Source organism: Phyllostomus hastatus, unplaced genomic scaffold (genome assembly GCF_019186645.2).
Source record: "Phyllostomus hastatus isolate PE091 unplaced genomic scaffold, TTU_PhHast_1.1 phas_contig_98, whole genome shotgun sequence".
Lineage (NCBI taxonomy): Eukaryota > Metazoa > Chordata > Mammalia > Chiroptera > Phyllostomidae > Phyllostomus > Phyllostomus hastatus.
In genome coordinates, this window is record NW_025333999.1 from 2,694,029 (window position 1) to 2,717,793 (window position 23,765).

Consider the following 23,765-nt stretch of genomic DNA (forward strand, 5'->3'; position numbering starts at 1 on the left):
GAAAGAGCAAACCCCAAAGGCATTTTTTAAAAACTAATAGCTGGGTGGGAGCAAGGACAGGGGGCAGGGCTAGCAGCCCCCCGCCACAAAATCGAAGTCCTGGAAGGCCGCCTGCTCCGCGGCAGTGAGGGGCCGCGCATCTCGGGGCGGGCTCAGCGTGGGGGCCTCCCCTGTGAATTCCTCGTCGAAGTTGCTGACATCCGTGCGACCCGACAGCGTGGGCACGAAGGGCGGCGGCAGGCGGCGGGCCAGCAGGGCGTCCCAGCCCAGGGTCTGTATGTGGCGTGGGGGAAGGTCAGCGTGAGGGTTGGGGCACGGGTGGCTTGGGGAGCCAGTCCCATGCACCCATCCAGCCCTGGATCTGTGGAGATCTATCTAATGAGTCACAAGATAAAAGGGCAAAGTAGGGGAAACTGAGCTCAGGAAGGGTCACAGGGTGATCGGGGGAGAGCCTGGGCTCACACACAGGGCAATGGCTCGGACCAGGGCGGCCTGGAGTAGGCGTGGGTATATGAGGGTCAGTGGGGTGCCAGCGTTGGAGGTAAAGCAGTGAGCTGTTAAGGGGAGATGACCAGGCCCTTGCAGAGTGTGTGTGCGGGGGTGGGGGCGGGGGTTCTCACCCTGAAGAAGGGCTGTTTCTTCACATCCTCTGCATCCCGCTCGCTGGACCCCAGCCTCCGCTCTGGATTCCTCCGCAGCAGCTGGAGCGGTGGGGCACTGTGTCAGTCTTCCCCTCTGGACCCCAGAACCCCTCCCCAGGCCCACCCCAGCTTGGAGGGTCCTCACCCTGCGCATGATGCCAATAGCTTCAGCTGACAGGAATCGGGGGTAGCGAACCTCATCATTGACGATGCTGTCAAATACTTCTTCCTCATCATCCCCTGGGAAAGGGGACTACGGACAGGAAGAACAAGGTAAACGAATTGGGCAACTGGGCCATGCCATGCCCAGACCCACCCAAACCCTCTGCTCTGGCTGCACTTCATGTGAAGGGTAAGTCCCCATTTTACAATTTGAAAACTGAGGCCAAGGAAGAGAAACCACCTGCCCCTGATCACACAACATGTGGTGGAGCCAGATTCTGATTCCAGCCCTGGGCACATGCAGGTCCCAGTGCCATCCCCAGAACAAGCAGGGTGGGGGCAAGCTGGGGCCTCACCTCACCAACCAGCATCTCATAGAGCAGCACGCCCAGCCCCCACCAGTCCACAGCCCGCGTGTACGACGTGTCTGTCAGCACCTCGGGTGCCAGGAACTCCGGGGTTCCACAGAACGTGCTGGTCCGGTCCCCATAGCCCATCCCTGGGGCAGCAGGGACATGGGAGGTTATTGAGGAGTGGAGTTAGTGTCCCAGGATCAACGGCGGGGTTGTGAGATAACCTTGGTAGGGCTGGGAACTCCATCCCCCACCCCAACTCTGTCTAATGCCCGCAGATCCCCACCCCACCCCTCACCCTCCTTGCAGAGGCCAAAGTCTGCGATCTTGACATAGCCCTCAGTGTCCAGGAGCAAATTGTCCAACTTCAGGTCCCTGTGAGGGGTTGGGGGGATGTAAAAGAGGGATGAGTGGGAATGGGGGCCTTGCCTGAACACCTGTGGGCAGAGCATGCATGCACAAGCACCTGCACGCACGCACGCACCTCCCCACATACACACACCTGTAGACAATCTTGTGTTCGTGGAGAAACTGCAGCCCCAGCACCACACAGGCTGAATAGAAGCTGCAGAGAGAGGCTGGCATGAGGGAGCCAGGCCTCCCCCCAGGGAAGATCATATAAATCTGGTTATCAGATCCTCAAAGTCCCCTGTCGCCCCAGACTCCAGGATCTGGGGGCAGGGCAGGGTTTCCAGGGGAAGGAGCAGGAAAGGGACTGAGGCATGGGGTGTCCGGGGGCGGGAGGCCAGGGGAGCTAGGCTCACACGGCACGGGGTTCGGAGAAGACATCGCTGTGGATGTGCAGCATCAGGTCCCCGCCAGCTGAGTACTCCATCACGAAGCACACGTGCTCTGGTGTCTGGAAACAGCCAAACAGGTTCACCAGGAAGGGGTGTCCCGCACTGGTCACTGCTGCCAAGATCCTCTTCTCACACATGAGGCTGGGCGGGGGGGACAGGGGTCAGAGAGCACCACAGCTCCCTACCCCCCAACTCTCACACTCCCTAGGTCCTCAAGAATCAGATATTTGTTGAGGGCCTCTAATGGCTGTAAAATCTTGGGCAAGTTGCTCAATATCTCTGAACCTCAGCAGCCTCCTCTGCTAAACAGGCACCTAGAATCCATCTGTCATCCTAGTAACAGACTCCCAACTTCCTTTATGGGGAGGTTCCAGGGGTAAGCTGATTGGAGCACCCCCTCTCCCTGGCCAGGAATTGATCAGGAATGAGGAAGCCAAGCCAGCAGGGCTCACTCTGCTGCAATTTAAAAAAAAATGATTTTATTTATTTATTTTTAGATAGAGGAGAAGGGAAAGAAAAAGGGAGAGAAACATCGATTGGTTGCCTCTCATACGCACCCCAGCCAAGGACTGAACCTGCAACCCACGCGTATGCCCTGACTGGGAATCAAGCCAAGCTACCTTTCACTTTGTGGGGTGATGCTCAACCAACTGGGCCATACTGGTCAGGGCTCTGCTGGAATTTTTAAGGAAGAAGGGCTAAAGCTGGTGGATGAGCCTAAAACTGCTGGGGTGGGGTGGAGTGGGGATGTCTCTGTTCTCTGTCCCCACGAGGGGTCTGCAATCAAAGCCCATACACAGGAAACTAGAACAGAGACATCTGAGCACCTGGATACAGCCATGCCTGAAGGTAGACACCCCTGGATGTTTCTGATCCAATGCAATAAATTCCTCTATTTGCTTAAGCCTGTCTGAATTGGATTCCTGATTAACAAAAGGATGTCAAGGTGATCAGTGTTCCCATCAAGCATTTACAGGGGACCAGGCACTGTGCACAATGCTCTAGATTTGGTCTCTCATTTAATCTACCTGATTACCCTTTAAAAGAAAGGCATTATTATTCCTCTTTTATTGATAGGGAGGCTGAGGTTCAGAAGGGCCTGCCCAGGATCTCTAAGTATGTCTGTGGCAGAGATGGGGTTTGAACCCAGGGCCCAGACCCCAAAGCAGAAGAAATGCAATGGCACCATTAAGAGCACAGCCTTCAGGGCCTGAGTCCCTAGATCTAAATAATCCTGGACCTGATGCTTACTGGCTGTGTGACCTCACTGGTTGTGTGAGCAACTTGCTCACCTTCTCTGTGCCATCAGCAGAATGGGAGCAATAACAGTATTTACCACCTAGGGCTGTTGTGGGGAACAAATGAGTTACTAAATGTAAAGTGTAGAGTGAGTGTTTTCTAAGGGTTATTATTATCTTAAGTGCTAGCTTAATTTCCCAGGAGAGAAGACTGATGTTCTCAGAGGGCCTGAGCAGGGTCCCTACCTCTCAACCTCATCTCGAGCCACAATGTCCCCTTTCTTCAGAGCCTTGATGGCGAACAGCTCCCCGCTGGGCCGGAACTCAGAAAGCAGCACCTGGAACCACAGTGGGCAGAGGTGGCCTTAGCAGCTGGTCCAGGGGTGTAGACTCCCAGCTCTTCAACCCCTTGCCCCCATCTCACCTTCCCAAAGTGACCCCGGCCCAGGACTGCCAGGAATTTGAAATCCTCCAGGGTCAAGGGTGACTTCCTGAGAGGGCTGTGGAGAGAGGACACTGGTGGGGATGGGGAGAGTGGGCAGGGGTGGTAGGTGGTAGACAGGGGAGGGGTGTCACCTGCACAGGGTGGGGCCTGGGGTCTCCTGGGTCTCTGAAGGCAGCTCAGATATGGTGGTTGTGTCCTGGATTGGTGTACTCTGTGGCAGAGAGGAAGTTAGAGTGAGGGAGGTCAAAGGTACCCCATAACCACAATAGCCACCAAGGCTCTTGTCACCTCTCTGACCTCACTTCTCCTCCTGCTTGCCCCCTTGTTCCCTGCCCTCTAGTCACAAGTTCCTCTCGCTGTGCCCTAAACAGACCAGGCATGTTTCCACCTCAGTACCTTTGCACAGGCTATTCCCTCTGCCTAGACCTCTCTTTTCCAGGCATCTGCCCAGCTCCTCCTTTAGGCCTTTATTCAAACGTCACCTTCATAGGAGGTCAGCTGGCCACTCCATTAAATAAGTAACAGACTCCCCCCAGCACCAACACCTTGTCCACCTTCTCTGCTTTGTTTTTCTCCCCAGCACATTTTGTGCTGTAAACATATTTTATCATTTATCTACCTATTCCTTTATTGGTATTAGCCCTTTGGAGCCACCTAATTTTTTTAAATTTAAAAATACATATTTATTGATTTTGGAGAAAGGCGGGGGAGGGAAGAGAAACATCAATGATTGGTTGCCTCCAAAAGGCACCCCGAGTGGGGACTGAACCTGCAGCCTAGTCACACGCCCTGACTGGGAACTGAACCCCCAACCTTTTGTTGTATGGGACAATGCTCCAACCAACTGAGCCACACCAGCCAAGGTTGAAGCCACTTAATTCTTTATACTACATGTATACGTAACTTTGAAAAGGATCAAAATTAACAGTTTTATAGGAAAAAAGTTACCTACTGGTCCATCATCCTCCACTATCGACACTATTCCAAAATTTCAATTAGTGCAAACAGGGTGAAACAAGGTCCTTTCCCACCTCAGCTGCCCTCCCTGGAGCCAGCTGCTATTAATGATTTCCTAAGTATCTGTCTAGAAATATTTTTATACCCACATGAGCAAAAGTGTCGGTACAGGCTCCGTTTTTCTTGCAGCCACTATTGACAATACTCCGATCTTGTCTCTCCCACTGGACAATGTCTTAGAAATCATTCTATTCTGGCACACCAAACCGATTTCATTGTTCACAGCTGTGTACTATTCCACCTTGTTGCTTATTTAGCACCTGTTCCTAAGGGTGGACCCTGAGTTGTTTCCACTCTCCTGCCCTCACAAAGCTGCTGTGGCACACGTCCTGCTGTGTGTGTGTGGAGGTTCGGGTAGGTGTCCAGGAGTGGGATTTCTGGATCGGGACAGTGTCCATTTCTACCTCAGTCAGGCAGGCCCTCCCAAGTGGATGCAGTGACTGGCACACCACCCACGGGCTGCCTGTTTTCCTGCCTCTTTCCCAGCTGTGGGTGTTATTTGTCGTGTATATATCCCCATGCCTACACCATGGGTGGGTAAATTCTGTTTTTTCTATTGTCTGTGTGCTAAGGATGGTCTTTAAGTTTTTAAAGGAATGGGAAAACAATAAAAAGAATAGTTCCTGATCTATGAAAATGAAGTAACATTGAAACTTTAGTGTGCATCAGTAAGGTTTTCCCAGAACACAGCCATACCCATTTGGGTACGTAAGTACTGTGTGTGGCTGCTTTCTACAATGGCAATGTTGAATAGTTATGATTGAGACTATCAGGCCCACAAAGCTGAAAATATTGATTATATCACCCTTCACAGAAATATGCTGACCTCTGACCTAGATCAAGATGCAGAATATTCCCATCAGTTGGCAGGCTCCCCTGTGTCCCCTCCAACAATAACCACCTCCCTCCATCCGGGCTGAGTTGCTCAGCTGATTGGAGCACCATCCCATACACCAAAAGGTCATGGGTTCGATCCCTGGTCAGAGCACACACCTAGGCTGAGTGTTCAACCCCTGGTTGAGACTCGTATAGGAGGCAATGGTCAACATTTTTCACACTGATGTGTTTCTCTTTCTTTCTCTTTGTCTCTTTCTCTCCCTTTCCTCTCTAAGCATATCCTTGGATGAGGATTTAAAAAAAAAATAAAACCACCCCAACCCTGCCCAGAGAAAACCACTATCTTGACTTTTTTTTTTTAATTTATTTTTTAGAGAGACGGGAAGGGAGGGAGAAATAGAGGAAGAGAAACATCAATATGTGAGAGAAACCTAGGTCAGTTGCTCTCGTACACGCCCCAGCTGGGGACCAGGCCCACAACCCAGGCCTGTGCCCTGACCAGGAATTGAACTGGTGACCTTTCACTTCGGGAGGTGATGCCCAAGCAGCTGAGCCACACTGGTCAGGGCTTGACTTCTATCTTTGTCATTGGTTTTTAAACATGCTCATTTTTACAGGGCAGTGCACTGAGCACAGAGAGGTGAGGTGGCTTGGCATGGGTCACATAGCTAGAAGGTAGCAGATCGGGATGGGGACCCAGGAGGCCTGACTCTTGAGCTCAAGTTTTTATTGATTATAAAGAACTGGACACAGGTTTGGCCATGGAGTGCTGTGTGACCCAGGAAGCTCCTGGTGGTCTCTGAGCCTTCAGCTGGTAAGGAGGCACCCCGGTGCTGCCTAGCCAGGCCTAGGGGGGGAAGAGAGAGACGCTTACCAGACTCAGTGGGCTAGAAGGAGGGCCCAGAGGGCTCTTCTGGGGTGAGCTGTCTGAATCAGCCCCAAGGTTCAGCTTCTCCACGGATATGTCGCTATAGTACAAAAAAGGAGGTTGTATTTGGACCCAGCATCCTGCAAAGCAACTGGGGCAGCTGGGATCCCCCCACCACCTTCTATCCTTACCCTGTGGACCGGGCCTCAGATGCAGGAGAAGCCCCAGGGCTGAAGGTGCCTGTGGCTGTGGCATTGGGAATGAACCTTCGAAGCAGCCGCACCCAGGTGGCGACATCAATGTTCATCTGCCTAGCACGCTGGAATGCCTTTCCTGGGATGACGGGCAGAGTCACACTCTGTGATGCTCCAGGGGCCTCTGGCCTCTCCCCTGCCCTGACCCACCCACTCACCTTGCTGCTTGGAGAAGATTTTCTTCTGCCGTCGAAGCCGGGGTATCCTCTCAATGACAGGATTGTGGAAGGTGACCTGGGGAGAAGGGTCAATGAGTAAGGACCTTCACCCACCTCCAGGCACCTTGGTGGAAAAGCTCTCAGGAACACAGGTATGCACACCCATGTCTTGGGGGTTCCAATCACTGTGGCATTGCATCATATTAAGGGGTTACAAAACCAATCCATCACTTGGCAGGGCCACCCCCTAAAGTGCCATATTGGAAAGATAAGAAGCAGGAACCCAGGTTTTTCTTAAGGGGTGGGGAAGGAGTGTGGCTCAACAAGATGCACATTCAATTCTAGCAAATAGGTGCTACATCATCTAATGCCCTGATTCCCAAGGGCAGTCCCAGTACTGCAGATCAGCGTTACCTGGTAAGGTGCTAGAAATGCAGATCCTTGGGCCCCTGACCTGGACCCATGGATTCAGAAACAGTGGGGGTAGAGCCCAGCGGGCTGCATTTTAATAGCTCTCCAGGTGATACTAGTGCCCACCCAGGTGGGGCAACCACCAGTCTAGTTGAATTTGCCCAACATCAACGCATCTAGAAAGTGCTGAGTCTCAGAACAGTGTCACTTTATGTGTCCAATACGGCTGCCACTTGCCACAAGTGGCTATTCAAATGAAATATAACTTAAGTAACATTAACATTTCAGTTTCCCGGTCACACCAGCCATGCTTCAAGTGGCTAGTAGGCTGGTAGCTACTATACTGAACGACGCGGACATAAAACATTTCCTTCCACAACAGAACGCAACTGTTGTTGGCTCGTCGACAACAGAACTGCATGAAGCTCTACCCAACTGCATTTGGGAAAAACATAAAACAAAATCAAATGCTGTAGTTAAACCTTGAAGGCTTCAGAATTTGCCCCCAGGGCCAACCCCCACCATTCTCACTTGGTTTTAGTTCCTGACGGGAGAAGTGGCCCTGTCATTGAGGTTCCTTCAGTGGGCTGCACTGTGAGATCGTGTGGGAGCTGTCACATGGTGACAGGGCTCTGGGAGACATGTGCGTGTACATAACACAGGGCCCATGGTATGTTACAGGCAAATTTTAAAACATTTTTAGGATAATTTTGACTAAAAGAAGGGGCCAGGGACCTTCCCTTTCTGTGCCTCAGTTTACTCTTCTGTCATCTGTGTATTGGGTTGTTGTGGAGACTGACAAGTTAATGTCAACAAAACACTTGGGACAAAGCTTGACTCATACTACAAGTGGTCAGCTAGACCATGGCTTATCAACCAGGGGACACTGACAATGTCTGGAGACAATGTGGCTGTCACAACAGGGGGGCTGCTACTGGCATTCTGGAGGTGGAAACCAGGATGCTGCTCAATATCCCACCATGCGCAGGATGGCCCCTTCAGCGAGAAGGATCCCCGATCCCCACCCCCCACCCCCCCCACCTATAGTGCTCAGGGCGGGGTGGGGTACCTGATTTGCATCTAACACCCACTTGGAAGGAATCTCTCTCTATGAGACTGTGGCTCTGGTAGCACATGTTGCCATGTACCACGACATGTTGCTGAGTTATGTTTGTCTTTTGTAGCTGGACAAAATTTTGTGATTTTAATTTTTTTAAAAATCTTGCCTCAAAACAAAACCAATCCAAGCATAAGTCGTGTCACTGATGTGACTAATTATATGTGCTTTTCTTTAAGGTTCTGAGACCAATTGAACATATCTCTTCTTTCTAGAAAACTGGGAGCTGGAGAAGAAGGATTTTTTCAGGATTGGGGGTTGGGCTGTACCTCAGCCACCAGGCAGCCTTGGGGTTCCATATCCAGCTGGACCTCATGCCTCTCGTTGTCCAAGAAATCTTCCAACTTAAGGAATTTGAGGGCGCACAGGCCCCGCTGGTCCCGCCAGAACACAGCCAGTTCCAGTTCCCGTGCCTCAGGGGAAAGGAAGAGGGCCATCATTTGGTGTGCCCGAGGCCCAGAACCCTCCTCCATCACACCCCATCATCCCCGAAGCTAACTCACCCTCTCCAGCTCCAGGGTGAAGTTCTGGTCCCAGGCGTTGGGGCCACATGGCTTCCAGGACGTCTGTCCCACCACTGTGTTATCCAGCTTGAGCACAGTGCTAACCTCACCTGGAATGGGATGCGGGCGGGGGAGAGTCAGGAAATGCTGCAGTGGAAATATCTTACACCTTATTAAATATTTTTATCACATTATTTTCTCTCATAATATTCTGTTATGCTATCTTAACAAAGCTTTACGGTTCTACCTTTCACATTAAGGCCTTTAATCCACCTCTGGTTAATTTTTGTATATGATGTGAGGTAGGGATCCAAATTAACTTTTATTCTATATGCGCATTCCAGCAATAGACTCCCAAATATTTACCCTAGAAAAATATATGCAGATATACATCAGCAGATGCATAAATATGATGCTTATATAATGGCCCCAAACTAGAAACATCTCCCTGTCCACTAACAGAAGAATTAATATATAAATGACAATTTAGTCTTATTAATTGAACCAAGAACTTGTTGATATTCAACTATTTTGACCTAAAAAAAAGATATCACTTTGATATGGCTCAGTTTAAGACAATGGACTATTAAACAGGAGTACAAATGAATGAATGAACTATAGTTCCATATAACAATATGGATCTGTCTCCCAAACAACATCGACTGAAAGAAGCCACTGCTGTGAAATACATTTTGTATGCTTCCACACACGAGAAGTTTGAACATCAGGCAAAATTAAACTATATTGCATACGTAGGTGCTAAAATTACAAAGCAAAAAAAGAAAAGATAACCATAAAGTCAGAAGAGTAGCAACCTCTAGGACAGAAGAAGGGGCTGGAATTGGGGAGGGTGCCTGGGGGGTCTCACAGAGAGTTCTAGTTCTCAACCTGGGGGTGGAAACATGAGTGTCTGCCCTATTGTTATTCTTCTTTGATACACACTATTTTGTGTGTATATGTGTGTGTATGTGTATGTGTGAGTGTGTATATACATATATATATATAAATATAAAAGTTTTTAAAACTGTGGTAAAATTCACATAAGTTACCATTGTAATCATTTTTAGGCGTACAGCTACATGATATTGAATTTGTTCACACTGTGACCACCCCTGGAACTCTTTCATCTGCTGATACCGAAACTCTGTCCCCAGTACACATCAACTCCCCATCCTCCTCCCCTAGTCACTGCGAAACACCGTTCTCTCCATCCCTATGAACGGGACTACCCTAGATACCTTGCATAAGTGGAATCATACAGTGTTTGTCTTTTTGTGACTGGCTTACATCACTGAGCATAATGTCCTCAAGTTCACCCATTTTATAACATGTGTCAGCATTCCCTCCAAGGCTGGATAACATTCTATCATGTGGTTACACCACACTGTGTTTATCCATTCATTCACCAGTGGACATTTGGGTTGCTTCTACCTGTTGACCATTGTGAGTTGTGCTGCTGTGATCGCAGTGTACAAACAATCTCTTTAAGACCCTGCTTTCAACTCCTTTGGGTATACACTCAGAGGGGGGACTGCTAGGTCGCATGGTAATTCCATGTTTAACTTTTTGAGGATCTCTCATGTTCTTTCCCGCAGTTGCTGTGCCATTTTTCACTCCAACCAACTATGCACAAGAGTTCTAATTTCTCCACATCTAATACCTGATGTTTTGTTTTGTTTTATAGTATCCATCTTTTTTTGTTTTAAACTTTTTATTGATTTTAGAGAGAGAGGAAGGGAGGGAGAAACATCGACTTATTGTTCCACTTATGCAATCAGTGGTTGATTGTTGCATGTGCTCTGACTGGGGATTGAACCTGCAACCTTGGTGTATCAGAGAATGCCCTAACCTACTGAGCTACCTGGCTATAGCCTATAGTATCCATCTTAATGAGTATGACATATTTGTTTGTTACAGTGTTACAAATGTGGGGCATCCTAGGACCCTGCCCCCCCCCCACCTCATCCCCCCCCCCGCAAAGGGTTCTTGACACCCACTCACTGGTGTTCTCAGCTTCTGCTTTGAGACTGCTCCGGCCACTGAGGCTTCCACTTCTGCTATAAAGGCCCCGGGCTGGGCGGCTCAGGAACGGGGTGCGGCTGTCCGGGGTCCCAGGCCCTCCCGTTGAGAATGAGGAGTTCCAGGGGATGGTCTCCGGAAGGTCCTTGCAGCCCACCACACGCACCTCCAGGGTCCCTGAGGGAGGGTCAGGATCGGGGGGATCACATTTGGGCAGGTTGAAGGGAGGAGACCCCAGGTGAAGTGAACATATACAGAAGCAGCCAGCATGCAAGTAGGAGCTGGTGAGGGATAACCAGAGTGAGGCAGGGGGTCTGATGCAGAAGTGGCTATGGCCATTAGAAATATGGGACCAGGGAGAGGGGATGAGGTTGTCATGGGCTGTGCTGGGGAGGGGCTCCAGATGCTGGGATTTAAGGGAAGAAAAGAGGTTCAGGGCATAGGCTGGAAGTCCAGGCAAGGAGAAGCAGAGTAGAGCTAGGGGGCCCAAGTATGATCAAGAGGGCTGATCTGAGGTCGGGGAAGGTGCTGAGGCAGGTGCTGGGGTCTACTGTAGGGCTGGTCTGGTGAGAGAGCGGCTGAGGAATCTAAGGGGGCTGGGGTTGATGCTGGGTCGAAGGTTCAGCGTGATGGTTCTGAGAGTGAATGGCTGGACTGGAGGACTATGGCTGCAGCAAAAAGAGCCAGGTAGGGAGGGTGGGGGAAGTGAGAGTGGGGGTATAGGGGACAGAAGTCCAGAATCACAGGGCAGGGAAGGACAGGAAGTCCAGGGTGCAAGCAGCTGTCTGGATTAGAGAAATGGGGACCAGGCTAGAGGAATGGGGTAAAGGGGAAAATGAGGGAACAGTGAGATGGAAGTCTGGAAATCCGGGTGGGGTTGAGGGGTGGGGATCTTGGGGCTGGAGACACTGAAAGGTCGGGAGTCTAGAGCTGCCGGGGTGGGTTCGTGTAGGAGCGGTCGGGACCCACCTGTGAGGGGCGCGGGCTTGCATAGGGTGCTATAATGCGTAGCAGGGAAGGGCCCGGCCAGGCGGGCACTGAAGGCTGCGGAAGAGGCTGCCACGAGCTCTTCACGCAGCAGCCGCCCCTTGGGGTGGTCGGCGGGCAGCTCCCCAAGTCGCCTCTCCAGAGCCTCTCTAAGGAGCCCCAGCTTCTGGTTAGACTCGGTCAGCTTCAGCTGGGCCTGCAATGGGACGGGCTGGGCTGGGGATGCAGCCAGGCCGAGGGTACCCTTTTCCAAGCGGAGATCCAGGCCTTTCCACCCACTAAGTTCTCCCTAGGGCTCCTTTTCCCTGGAGACCCCAAACACAAACCCTCTTGGTCCTACCCCTGAGCTCTCTGAAAACGAGGCCCAGGCACTGCCCGCCCCGCACCCGGCTGAAGCCCCACCCATCGCCATGGCCAGCCCAGGCAAGGCCCCTCCCCCAATTGCGAGGTCCCCCGCCCTTCACACTAGTAAGACTTGGGGCTCACCTCACCGACCGCCTTGCGATCCGGAGCCTTAGCGGAGCTGAGCAGGCGCAGCACGTTCTTGGCGCCCTCCGCCACCGCGTGCTCCACTCGGAAGTGGTGCCGCAGCTCCTCAATGCGCAGCTCCACGGCGCCCAGATCTGGACTCCCTGTGGGCACAGGACATGCGGCAGTGAGGCCAGCTTGGGACCCAGGGCCAACCCAGACCCAGACACACAGCCCCTCCGCAAGAACAGGTACTGGCCACAGACATACGGGCACTGACATTTATCAAGTTTCACCCAAGGGGTGGTCAGCCTCTTTTATCCAAATACTGTCACCCACAGAGATGGTCCCACAGACAGCCATATACACAGGCATGCTGCAACACAGGCTTAGGGACAGAAACGTTGCCAGGTCCCACTTCATCCCCAGGGACTGTCACAGGGACACCATGGACAAATGGACAGCCACAAGGCTAGAGTCACACAGACACAAGGACACTTTTTAAAAAAAAATAACTTTTATTCATAGCTGATGGGAATACAAGTTGCCTTCCAATGGAGGCAGTTTGGCCACATCCATCAAAATCACAATTGTATTTACTGTCCAACCCAGCAACCCAATTCCAGGGCTGTGTCCCATAGGAACACCTCTGCACTTGACATACACACACGGTTACTCACGGTAGCCTTTTTTCTAAGAACAAAAGACTAGAAACAACCCGATTTCCCCTGGCAAAGGGACACTGTCACAGGGGCAGATAGACATGATCATAAGACCCTTACGAGACACAATCACACCATGGCAGAACTCCCAGGACTCTAACTCCAGCCCAAGGAAAAGCAGAAGAACTTAATCACACTGCCACATAGATACGACACAGATTTGGGCAAAGAAATGCCATCACAGGCAGGACAGTGTCACTGATACTGCTAGGGATGGAGAAGCCCAATGTCAAAGGGAAATAAGCTGGCTGTCACACCCAGTATGACACAAGAACACAAGAACACAGCCATGGCCTGACACAAGACACAGCCAGTCACCCAATGACACAGGAACAAGCACAAGGACATACTGCCACAGAGGTGTGTAGGAAACGTGTCGCCCAGAGGCAAAAGGTCACAGACACACTTATCCATGGCTGTGGGTTCCAGGGACAGTCTCACTGTTCTGTATAATGACCTGCACTCACACGCTGGCACTCAGTCACAGAGAGTCATACTGTTACCCACAGGTGTGTGGCACTCACCTAGACACCAACAATATAGACAGTGTTACAGAAACCCTGATAGTCAGAGGCATGCTGTCTTACAAACATAGTCACACCCTTGCTTCTAGCCCTGCTTTCACATGGCACTCAGACAATCACTGAGACTTTAACAGTTACACAGACAAAGTCACACGGTCACAATGGTCATGATATCACCCAGAGACACATAGCTGTGATCATACCATCACACACCATCACTGAGAAACCCACAAGGATATTCACAACACAGATGGGCAATCACACAGTCACACTGACACCCCTCCAAAGACACGCACATTGTCATCGAAGTTACAAGCTGCACTGCTATGGTCTGAGTGTGTCTCCCTAAAATTCCTAACTTGAAACCCAGCCCCAGTGTGGCAGTGTTAGGAGGTGGGACCTCTGGGAGGCGATTAGATCATGAAGGTAGAGCCCTCATGAATGGGGTTAGTGCCTTTATAGAACAGACCCCCGAGAGCTCCCTCGCCCCTTTCGCCACATGAAGACACAGCTAGAAGACACCATCTATGAACCAGGAAGTGGGCTCACCAGACACCTGAACTGCCAGCACCTTGATCTTGGACTTCCAGCCTCCAGAACTGTGAGCGGTAAATTTCTACTGTTTATTAATCCACCAGTCTACGGTTCTGTAATAGTGGCCCAAACACCCTAACACCCACCAACAGCTGACTCTCCTCTGTCGTGGTGATGCACACATTATCGCAGTTACCAGGGCACATAGTCTACCACTGGTCCCCACAGTCACGCTAACACTGACACACATCAGCAGCACAGACACAGTCACACAATTCAGCAAGACCCTATGCCAAATTCAGGTTGACAATCAGGCTGAGATACCCCCAGACTTTCACAGAAGTCCACAGGCTGTGGAACCCCACAATTCTATACACCAGGAACAACATGACAAAGCACCCACTCAGTCCAGGTGGCTGCAATTTTTTTTTATTAAGAGGTAGGGAGTAAATTATTTTTTACTTTGCAGATCACACAGGCTCTGTTGCCACTCACTACTCAGCTCTGCTGTCCCAGTACAAATTGGCCTTAGATAATAGTAAATGAAGGGGTATGGATGTGTGCCAATAAAAAATTTTTTTTTACCAAAAAAAGAAAGCAGTAGCAGATTTGGCTTGTGGGCTACAGTTTGCCAATACCTGATCTAGTACAAACCTTGAGTGGGACAAAATGGGAAACCAAAGCCCAGAAAGGGTTGGGAATGGGTTCTAGTCACAGAGTGAATCACAGCACCCACCTCCCCACCACAGAAGAGGATCCCTCACAGGGCTGGGAGCTGAGCTCCACAAATCTGAATGCAGGCTAAGCTGTCTCAAGGCAAGGGACTCACCTTGGGCCTCGTCTGGGGCTGCCTGGCTCTCCAGCTGGCAGGCCTGCAGCGCCCGGCGGAGCTGCATGCGGATGATGTCAATTTTGGTCTTACTGTCCTGTAGCATCTGCTGGGCCGTCAACAACAGCTTCCGGTCCTGGGGGCACAGGTGGACTGTGAGAGGATGGCTAGACAGCTGGGGTCCAACCACTGGTTCTGCTGTCCACACAGTGCAGGCCCTGGGTGACCGTGTGACAGAGTGTTTGTGTGTGTGTGTGTGTTCCTGGATGTAGAGGGGTGATGTAGCCCATGGGGCTTGAATCCTGGCTCTGCCACAGCTGTGTGACTTTGGGCAAGCCACTTACTTCTCTGAGCTTATTTCTTCAATCTGCAAGAATGAGGATTAAAGGAGCTGATCTGCATGCAGTACTCAGGGCTGTGCCTGGCACCGGCAGGCCCTGTATCTGCATCACCTGTAGCACACATACCCATCCCCACGGCAGGTATAGCACTGACTGCAGCCACACGGTGTGTCTCCGAGGGTGACTGGGGGTGTGTGTGAGACAGTCTGCTATAAATGGGGCTCCGGATGTTTGTGTGTGCAGTTCGAGGCATGGTAACAACTGGGCATAGTCCGGGGGACCCCTTGTGGACACTGATTTTGGGTTTTTCCGTCTACTTTGTGCTGTGGTTCAAAATCAGGCAAAGCTAACCTGTGGTGACAGAGGCCTGGGGATTGACTAAAGGGGGCAGGAGGGACCTTTCTGGGTGACTGGAAATATTCTGGATTTTGATGGGGGTGGTATGTACACAATAAAAATTCATCAGGCTGTACACTTCAGTTTTCCACAAATTATGCCTGTATGTTATACCTCAATAAAAGGTAGAAAAAATAATCTGTGTGGTCCGTGTCCTCACATTTAATACTTATGCTTGTGTGTGTACACAAGCAAGAGTAAGTAAGTGTCTACAGCAGCAGGTCTGTGTGAGTGTCTCTAGGTGTCAGTCCAGACCTGTGACTGTGTCTCCCCTGTTGGTATAACTGGGGGGGAGGGGGTGTCTTTGGGATAACTCCGGTCACTGGCTGTGAATTTAATGGTGTCTATGTGTGTTACAATGGTGTGTGCATCTAGGTGTTGCTATGACTCTGTGACTCTAGATGTTATGACCATGGGTGTGTTTCTATATGTTAGGGTGATGTCGTGATGTGTCAGAGATATGACAGTAGCAGTGAGCGGTCGCACGGTGACCTGACCATGTATACCCTTAAGTCCCTGGGTGGGTAGGGGGGTGACTAGTGTGGGAGTACAGTCTCTGCTGTGCGTCTGACATCACACACAGTCACCCTGTTTCCCATATGCCCCTAGGAGCTCTCTGTACCCCAGTCCTGCCTCCCAGCCACCGACCAGCCCCTGTCCTCCCCCGCTTGCTGTCCATGGGCATGCAAGCACATGGGGTACCTGCTTGTGCCCCCACCTTGGTGCTGCCGTTGCTGTACGTCTGGATCATGTTCTCTGCCCCCTGCTTCACCTTCAGCTCGATGGCCAGCTGCTTCTCCAAGCCAGCCACACGACTCAGGTTGGTGGCTGAGCAGGCCGGGCCACCCTCACCAGGGGACTGGGGGGCTTCTGCAGAGGATGGATGTGACAGTCACCAGGGCCCTCACCTCCAGCTTCCTGGGAGGTCTGGCTCAGCTCAGAGGACCTGCCCTCTTCCCAGCCTGGATTCCATCACCAGAACAGGGCCCTGAGGATCCAACCACCCCAAACTCACAGGGAACCCCCTCAGGGCTGGGGCGGGACCAGCATGAATGAGCAGGTGCTAGTGTCCAGGTGTGCATGAGTCCTCAGTGTTGGTGGGGCTGTGAAAAGAAACCCCTAACTCTTTACAGAGCTGTGTGTAGTCCATGGGTGTGCTGTGGTTATAGCTGTAACTCATGGGGTGTTAGCAGGATGAAAGGAGTGTCTCCGGTGCATGTGCAACCACGTGAGACAGCAGGTGTTAGAGGGGCTGTGTGAGATTCTGGGTGCTAGGGCAACCCTGTGTGTGTGTTTCCAATTGTGGCACAACTATGGGTTCAGATCTCAGGTGCTGGTATGACCGTGTCTGAGTGTCCGAGTGTGGGTATGGCCTGATATTCAGGTCTCTGGCTTCTGGCATGGCTCTCTGGAGAGTCATGTGACTGTGCGGGAGGAGGCTCCAGGTGTAGATGTGACCGTATGAGATTCTGGGTGTTGACCAAACTCTCTCACTGCCTTAGAGTGTTGACAGGACAGTATGGGCCCCTGGCTGTTGATATGCCTATGTGTATGGAAAGGCTGATAGTGTAAGTGGCATTGAACCTTCAGGCCTTGTCCCATTGTGTGTATAAGTCTCTGGCTGTAGGTGGGACAGTGTACATCTGAAAGAGCCGGGCAGCTGTGTGTGTGTGAACCTGTGAGGGTTGGTATAACCATGTGTGAGTCTCTGGGTGTGGTCTGTATGTTGGGGTGACTGTGTACATTTGTTTGGGTGCTGGGTGGCAGTATGGAAGTCTCTGGGTATTGTAGTGACTCTGAGACTTTCAGGGTATTCGCATGATAGTGTCTAGGTCCTTGGGTGTTGTCTGGGTATTGGTGTAATGTTGCGAGTCTAAATATTAGTGTGACACTATGTAGATCCTTTAGAAGTTGTCTAGGAGTTGGTGCGTGCTTCTAGCTATGGCATGACACTGGGTAGGTCCTTTGGTGTTGTCCAGGTGTTGGTGTGACTATGTGTGTCTTTAGGTACTTGTGTGACACTGCAAGTCTCTGGATGTTGTTTGGGTGTTGGTGTGATCACGTATAACTTTCTCTGGGTGTTGGTTTTGATGTCTGTTCTAACTGTTTTGAGGCTGGAGGCTGTTGTGATTGTGTCTCCCTAGGGGTCAACAGAGATGGGGCTAGCCTTGTTCTGGGGACCTGTGGCTGAGCCCCTGGCAGTGGCTCCCCTGCAGTTCCACCTCCCCTGCGGAAGGCCCTTCTCACCATGGGTGGCAGCCGCAGGGTCAGGCAGCACCACGTGGGCATGCAGCTCCTGCAGCTGCTGGTGCAGCAGGTCGAGCCGGCGCGAGGAGCCACGCAGCAGCAGCTCCACAGGTCCAAGGCTGCGGCCCAGGTCAGTGGTGGCCCGCCGCAGGTTCTCGGCACCTTCCTTCAGCTTTAGCTCCTTGCGGATCTCTCGTCGTAGCCGCTCCCGCTCTAGTTCCAGCTGCTGTTGAACCCCAGGGGCTGCCAGGTCCGCGCCCGCCAGGCCCAGCTGCTCCAGTAGGGACCAGCTGCGGGGCTCACTCTGTGGGGGATGGAGCAGGGTCAGTGGGGCCAGGAGGATGTAGGGTGCAAGCCGCACTCGGCCAGCCAGGCCTGGCCTCCTCTCAGCCCAGGGCTCCCAAGACAGGACCTGCTCCACATCCTCTGACCGCCGTATTAGGAGGTGAGACAAAGCCCTGTCTCAGGGGCCCCACAGATACAGTCCCATCTCCCTTCATCTGTTTCTTACACAGTTCCCATTGCCCACTGTGCTCCCCAAACTACAGGAGTTCCCTAGGACAGGCCCTGTCTCCCTTCCATTGCCCTCTAAGTGACAAAGTCCTAAGGGCAGACCCCTTATCCCCTGTGCTGTCCCTCCAGACTAGCAGCTTCTAAGGGCAGGCCCCACCTTCCTCCTGCTGCCCCCCAAACAAGGAAGTATCAAGGGCAGGCCTCTGCTGCCCCCCAAACTATGCAGTTGAGGTCCCAAAAGCAGGCTCCTCCTCCTCCTCTTGGCTAAATCTCAAACTACAAGGTGCTGAGGGAAGGCCTCACCTTCCCTTGGCTATACCTCTATCTAGGAGGTCCCAAGGACAGGCCCCATTTCCCCTCCTGTCATCCTCTACAGCCTGGACCCTAAGAAGCAGAGCCCCGTCTCCTCCTTCCTCTGCCTCCCTGACATGGGAGCCTGAAAGGGCCCCGAGAGTTTCATCCTCCATACAAAAAACTAACCCATCTCCTCCCCTCTGTCCAAAACTGAGGGGTACCAAGGGCAGGGCCTCTCGCCTGTGCCACTTGGGGTCTTCTTCTGCCCTCCTCCCATAGGGACCCCAGCCCCCACCTCCAGCTCCTGGTCCAAAGTAGGATCAGCCTGCGCCATCCTGGGTCCCGGCTGAGGGCCCTGCCCTCTTCCTGAACCTCAGCCCTGCCAGGGCCTCTCACAGGCCACTTCCTCTTTCCTGCTAGCTCCCAGCAACCCCTGCGCCGGGCCAGCTCCAGGGCTCAAGTGCATCTAGGGAACCTTTCCCCTCAGCCCCCATCTGAGTGGACTTGAAGACAGACTCCCCCAGGTGTACACAGGCTCCTGGGGCTGACCCTGGGGTACACACATTCTCATATACCTACAGGTATGTGCACAGAACACGGGTGTACACTGATATGCAAATGTCCATGAGTGTTTACATGAGCCAGCCCCCTGCCTGCAGATGCAAGCCATCACAACTTCCGGCTTCCTCTCTGGGTGCTCATTGCTGCTGACCACAGCCTGGAGGCCTAGGGGGCGTGGCCCAGCCAAGGGCACCTCCCTGAGACCTAATCATGAGAAGACAGCACTGGAGGGGTGGGGTGACGGTACTCCCAAACCAGCAACCCTCTGAAGCTCAAATATGACTTGAGTAAGAATAACAGTAATAATAACAGTAGTTATTACAAGCTGCACCCAGGTCAACTAGAATTCCATGAGGCAGGTTCTATTATCACCCCGTTTTTTGAGATAAGGAAACCGAGGCCCAGAATGATTATATAACTTGCCCCACGTTCTCACAGCCAGCAAGAAGCAGAACCAGGATTTAAAACAGGAATGCCCAGAACCCTAGTGCAGGCTAGGTTGTCAGGTGCCCCCCCCTCCCCCGCCACTGAGAGAACCCACTTCAGAGGTAAATAAAGTCTTCCTTGACTTGGCTCCTGACCAACCCCCAGGGCAGCTGCTCCCAGGGAGGGTTTACAGCAGGCCAAGAGCCTCACTCCCACAATCCTACCAGCCACTCACATTAACCCTGAGCAGCTGCCATTATTCTCCCCCACTTTACAAGTGAGGAAACTGAGGCTCAGAAAGACGACAGAGCAGTCCTCAACGGGAGGGGGGATTTCCCACACCCCACCTCTGGGGGCATTTGACATCACCCAGAAATATTTTTGGTTGTCACAACTCGGGGTGGAGAGGGGGTACTACTGGCATCTAGTGGGTTGAGACCAGGGATTCTGCTCAATAACCTACAGTGCACAGGACAATCCCCACCTCAAAGAATGATTCAGCCCTGAATACCAATAGTGCTGAGGCTGAGAAACCCTGGGTTAAAGGACACAGACTGACACCCTGGGCTGCTGACCGTGACTGCCGGTAAGCCTTTCACAGCAGCCCTGCCTGCAGAGCACTGGTATGTCTCTCTCTACTGTGAACACCCTCGTAGTTTTCGAATGGCAGAACCGAGGCTCAGACAGGCAAAGGCACCTGGCCCAGGACACATAGCAAGGAAGTGACAGCACTAAAATTTAAACCCAGGATCATCTAATACCCTCACTCCCAACCAGGCCCTGCCCACTGCCCAGCCCCACCCAACCCCCAGCAGGCAGAGCAGGGGTACAGCCAGGAAGGAGCAGAACCATTTCAAATGGGGGCCCAGGCAGAGCAGAGCAAGCGCTCTCTGGCAGCTGAGGCCTGAGAATATGCAGAGCAGAAGGAAGGGAGGCCTGTCCTTCTGGGTTCTCCTCCCTAGAGTGACTCACTCCTGCCCAGGAGGCAGGGGTCACCTGAGGGCCAGCAGGGTGAACACTTGAATCAGGGGCCTGGCCCAGCCTTAAAGAATCCCTGCTCCTCAACCTCTCACTGTAAAGCAGGAGACCGCAGGGTCAGACGGCCAACCTCCCAGAATTCCCTCCTCTTCCAAGAGCAGCCAGGGACCTAGACCCTCATGTCCGGAGATTTCAATGCTTTGGGCGTTTCCGGAATCTGGACAGGACATCCGTCTCCCGGACACAGAACAGACAGGCACAAGTTGGACAGACAGAGGGATAGGGTGGCAGGCCCAAGCAGCCACGAGAGAGGGATGAACAGGGCGGGGGGTAGGGGGTGAAAGCGGGCAAGAGATGGGAAAGGGAACCAGGGCATGGGTTCAGCCTCGTTCCAGGAATCACAGCCTCCATCCAGGTCATATATGGTACACACCAAGCACATGCATGTGCTGGGGATTCCTAATCAGCCCTCCCAGGGCCAGGGGGAGAGACAGGAACCCTGGCCCTCCCCAGCCCCAAGGTCTGACCTTGTGTGATCTGCAACACCAGATACGCCCAGCTCCTCGGCAAGGCTGGCAGGCCATCAGCAGGACTGGGGTGGGGGACAGGGGGACATGGGGGAGACACAGAGGGGACGAAGGGCAGGTGCAGAAGGAGACGAGAACCTGGTTACACAGCACCACAGGACAACAGTGGAATGGTAAGGCACTAAGGGGGCACAGGACATGTCTCAGATTTGGGTTACTGAACCAAAGAAGGTCAGAAGTCACCCTGGCCGTGTTTGTCAAAGGTGGGGAAGGTGAGTTCAGGGCTGTCATGTCTACAAGGTGGCACAGGGAGAACATGGCTGGGCAGCAGATTGGTGCCAGTCACCTGTGCCCCTTTGTATGTGTATACCTGTGTGTGAGTGGGGGGGAGGGGCACGGGGGAGCGTTTTTTGACCCAGTCCTGCTACCCATGCCCAGGTAGGATTCCAGGTATAAGAGAATCCCCAGTCTGTTGATCCAGGTACTCCCACCTGGGATCTGGTTCCACCTGGCAGCCCAAGGGTGGCCCTGTGGGTTCCCCATCCCCCCACCTAGTGAGGTGACTCGGACACTTCTGCCAGCAGGTGCCAATCGGGGAGCGTTGGGGCCCTCGTAAAACTCAAGTCTGGAGGCGGGGCCGCTGGAGCTTTGTTGTACCGGGGAAGGTCACGTGCCGGGCCGGGTGGCCTCCTCCCCTCCCTAGGCAACAAGCCAGGCACCTGCCCCAGGTGGAGCGGCACCTGCGGAGAACCGAACGCTGAGGAGAACGTGGGTTGGGGAGAGTGACCAGGGCTAATAGGCACTAGGACGCAGAGCCAGTCTCAGACAACCAAAGTCGCGCCTCCACGGCGCCCCCTCAAATTCTTGGGGACGGGTGAAGTTTGGTGGTGCAGCGAGAGCTTCCGGGACCTCCGCTATCCCCGCGCGTTACCTCCTACCCGCCGAGAAGGGGGCAGTGCTGACTCCACAGGACCCGCCCAGAGAGGGGAAGCCAGGGGCTCTGGAGGCTCCCGCCGTGGCCGCCACACTCTCAGGGATCCCAGCAGCGCACGGACGGCGGTGCCCGGCGCCCGGCGGCCAAGGAGCAGCTGCGGGTGCAGGTGTGCTTACCTGCACGGCGTCGCTGGCCATGTCCTCGCGCCGCCCGCCAGGGGTCCCCGCACGGAGGGAGGGGTAGCAGAAGGAGCGCGCGTGCGCCCCGCACTGGGTGTGGAGAGCGGGGAGGGGGCGGGCACAGAGGGACCCAGGCCCAGCGAGCGGCCCTCTCCGGCCTGCTCTGCTCGGGCCCCGCTGGGCCAGGCCGCCGCGTCCACGCGCCGCGCCCTCCGGCCCCAGCGGCCGCCGGCCCCGTCACGTGACCGCCGAGGTCGGCGCCCGGGGAGGGGGCGGGGCAGAGGGGCGGGGCTCCCGGCGGCCCCTGGGGCTGCGGGGAGCCTTGCTGGCGCCCCTTCTGCTCTGCACTTCGTCCGCTACTGAGGCCCTTCTGGAGCCTCATTCTGCCCAGGGGTCCTCCATTTGAGTGCACGGAAACCCGAAAAGAGTGAGCCCGGTCAAAGCAGGGATTGGCGAAGGACTTTGGGCCTCCTGGGACCACTCAACAAATAATTCATCCCCCAGTGTTTGCAAGCTCAGGCTTGCTGGACCCATTCTGCCTCTGGGGCCCCGGTTCAAGTGAATGAGAGCTCCTCCATTGCCTGAAAACAAGCTCTGAGCGGATCTGGGTTCACTTCCAGAGCCCCATGCCTTGGGGGAAGCCCCAAACCTCTTAAGAGCTTCTCATCTGTGAAACTGGATTTACCCACCTATCCCTCGGGTGTTGATAAAATAAGATAGTACGGGCCCAGAGCTGAGAACTCAGTAAGCGCTCCATAAATGTTAGCTGCTATATTTTCTGTTACTCCCTTTATGAAAAAGGTTTGAATCCCAACTCTGTCACTGCCTCGCTGTGGGCCCTGTGGATTCTGTGGCTGCTGAAGCTGTATTCCCCTCTGTAAAATGCGAACCAGCCTCTTCTCAGAGGTTGCTGTATGCAGTTGGCGCTCCATAAATGCAGAATCGTGTCGGAGCGGAGGCGGAGGGTGGAGGCTTTTGCAGGCCTTCTCCGGGGTCTTCTGGAGTCTCTGGAGACTGGAGCTTGGCTCCTAGCCCAACCTGCACTCTTTACAACCGGTGACTGGGCCAAACTGCAGTCCCTGGGGCTCGAGGCTGGGAGCGCTCCCTGGCGGTGATGCCGGCACACTGGCGCCCTCCGAGGACCTGCCAAAGCTCGGAGAGTTGTGGGTACCTTGGTGACAGGTGGTTGTAAGTGGTTTGCGTAGCACCAGAGACTAGGGCAAGATGTTTTCCTTTTTTTCGCCCCTCTGCGCGACTCCAGAGAAATTTTAACAGAGAAAAAAAAAGAGAAGATTGGAGGAGAAATTATACCAATCCAGAGTCTGCCCACTTCTCTCCCCTCCCAAAGTCCCCATTGGGGCCAGTCTTCTTCCATCTTCTGTTAATGACCAGTGCCCATCTCCTCCTTTCAGATCTTTCATCTCTGCCCTTGACCTCACAGTCTGTTTTTCCCTAACAGGCCAAGGGTGTCTGCGAACAGCG

General features: G+C 53.2%; 1 protein-coding gene across 3 annotated transcripts; it reads right to left on the reverse strand.

Moving 5' to 3' along the window:
* PKN1 (protein kinase N1) lies at positions 1–22,520 on the reverse strand. 3 transcript variants are annotated; one of them, XM_045853053.1, is made up of 22 exons: positions 22,281–22,520; positions 17,872–18,175; positions 16,343–16,494; positions 14,888–15,023; positions 12,297–12,442; positions 11,793–12,006; positions 10,806–11,000; positions 8,805–8,914; positions 8,571–8,714; positions 6,774–6,849; positions 6,553–6,694; positions 6,368–6,461; positions 3,771–3,850; positions 3,619–3,694; positions 3,441–3,532; positions 1,921–2,097; positions 1,659–1,721; positions 1,455–1,531; positions 1,160–1,302; positions 787–894; positions 621–701; positions 1–273 (listed from the first exon to the last, which is right to left on the reverse strand). In XM_045853053.1, the coding sequence occupies exons 1-22, from the start codon at positions 22,299–22,301 to the stop codon at positions 70–72; spliced, it is 2,835 nt and encodes a 944-aa protein (XP_045709009.1). In that variant the 5' UTR covers positions 22,302–22,520; the 3' UTR covers positions 1–69. The 3 variants fall into 3 exon arrangements, with proteins under 3 accessions (XP_045709009.1, XP_045709008.1, XP_045709010.1); XM_045853052.1 differs by lacking the exon at positions 22,281–22,520 and adding an exon at positions 18,974–19,095; XM_045853054.1 differs by lacking the exons at positions 16,343–16,494; positions 22,281–22,520 and having other exon boundaries at positions 17,872–18,051.
* Between the last annotated feature and the right edge of the window lie 1,245 nt (positions 22,521–23,765).

Bases quoted from the DNA above. Each gene is read 5' to 3' on its own strand.
- PKN1 (XM_045853052.1), bottom strand. From the start codon at position 19,012: ATGGCGCAGGCTGATCCTACTTTGGACCAGGAGCTGGAG. The intron at 15,024-16,342 runs GTGGGGGCACAA...CTGTGCCCCCAG, and splicing joins ACAGCAACGGCAGCACCAAG to GACCGGAAGCTGTTGTTGAC. The intron at 274-620 runs GTGAGAACCCCC...CGCCACATACAG, and splicing joins AGAAACAGCCCTTCTTCAGG to ACCCTGGGCTGGGACGCCCT.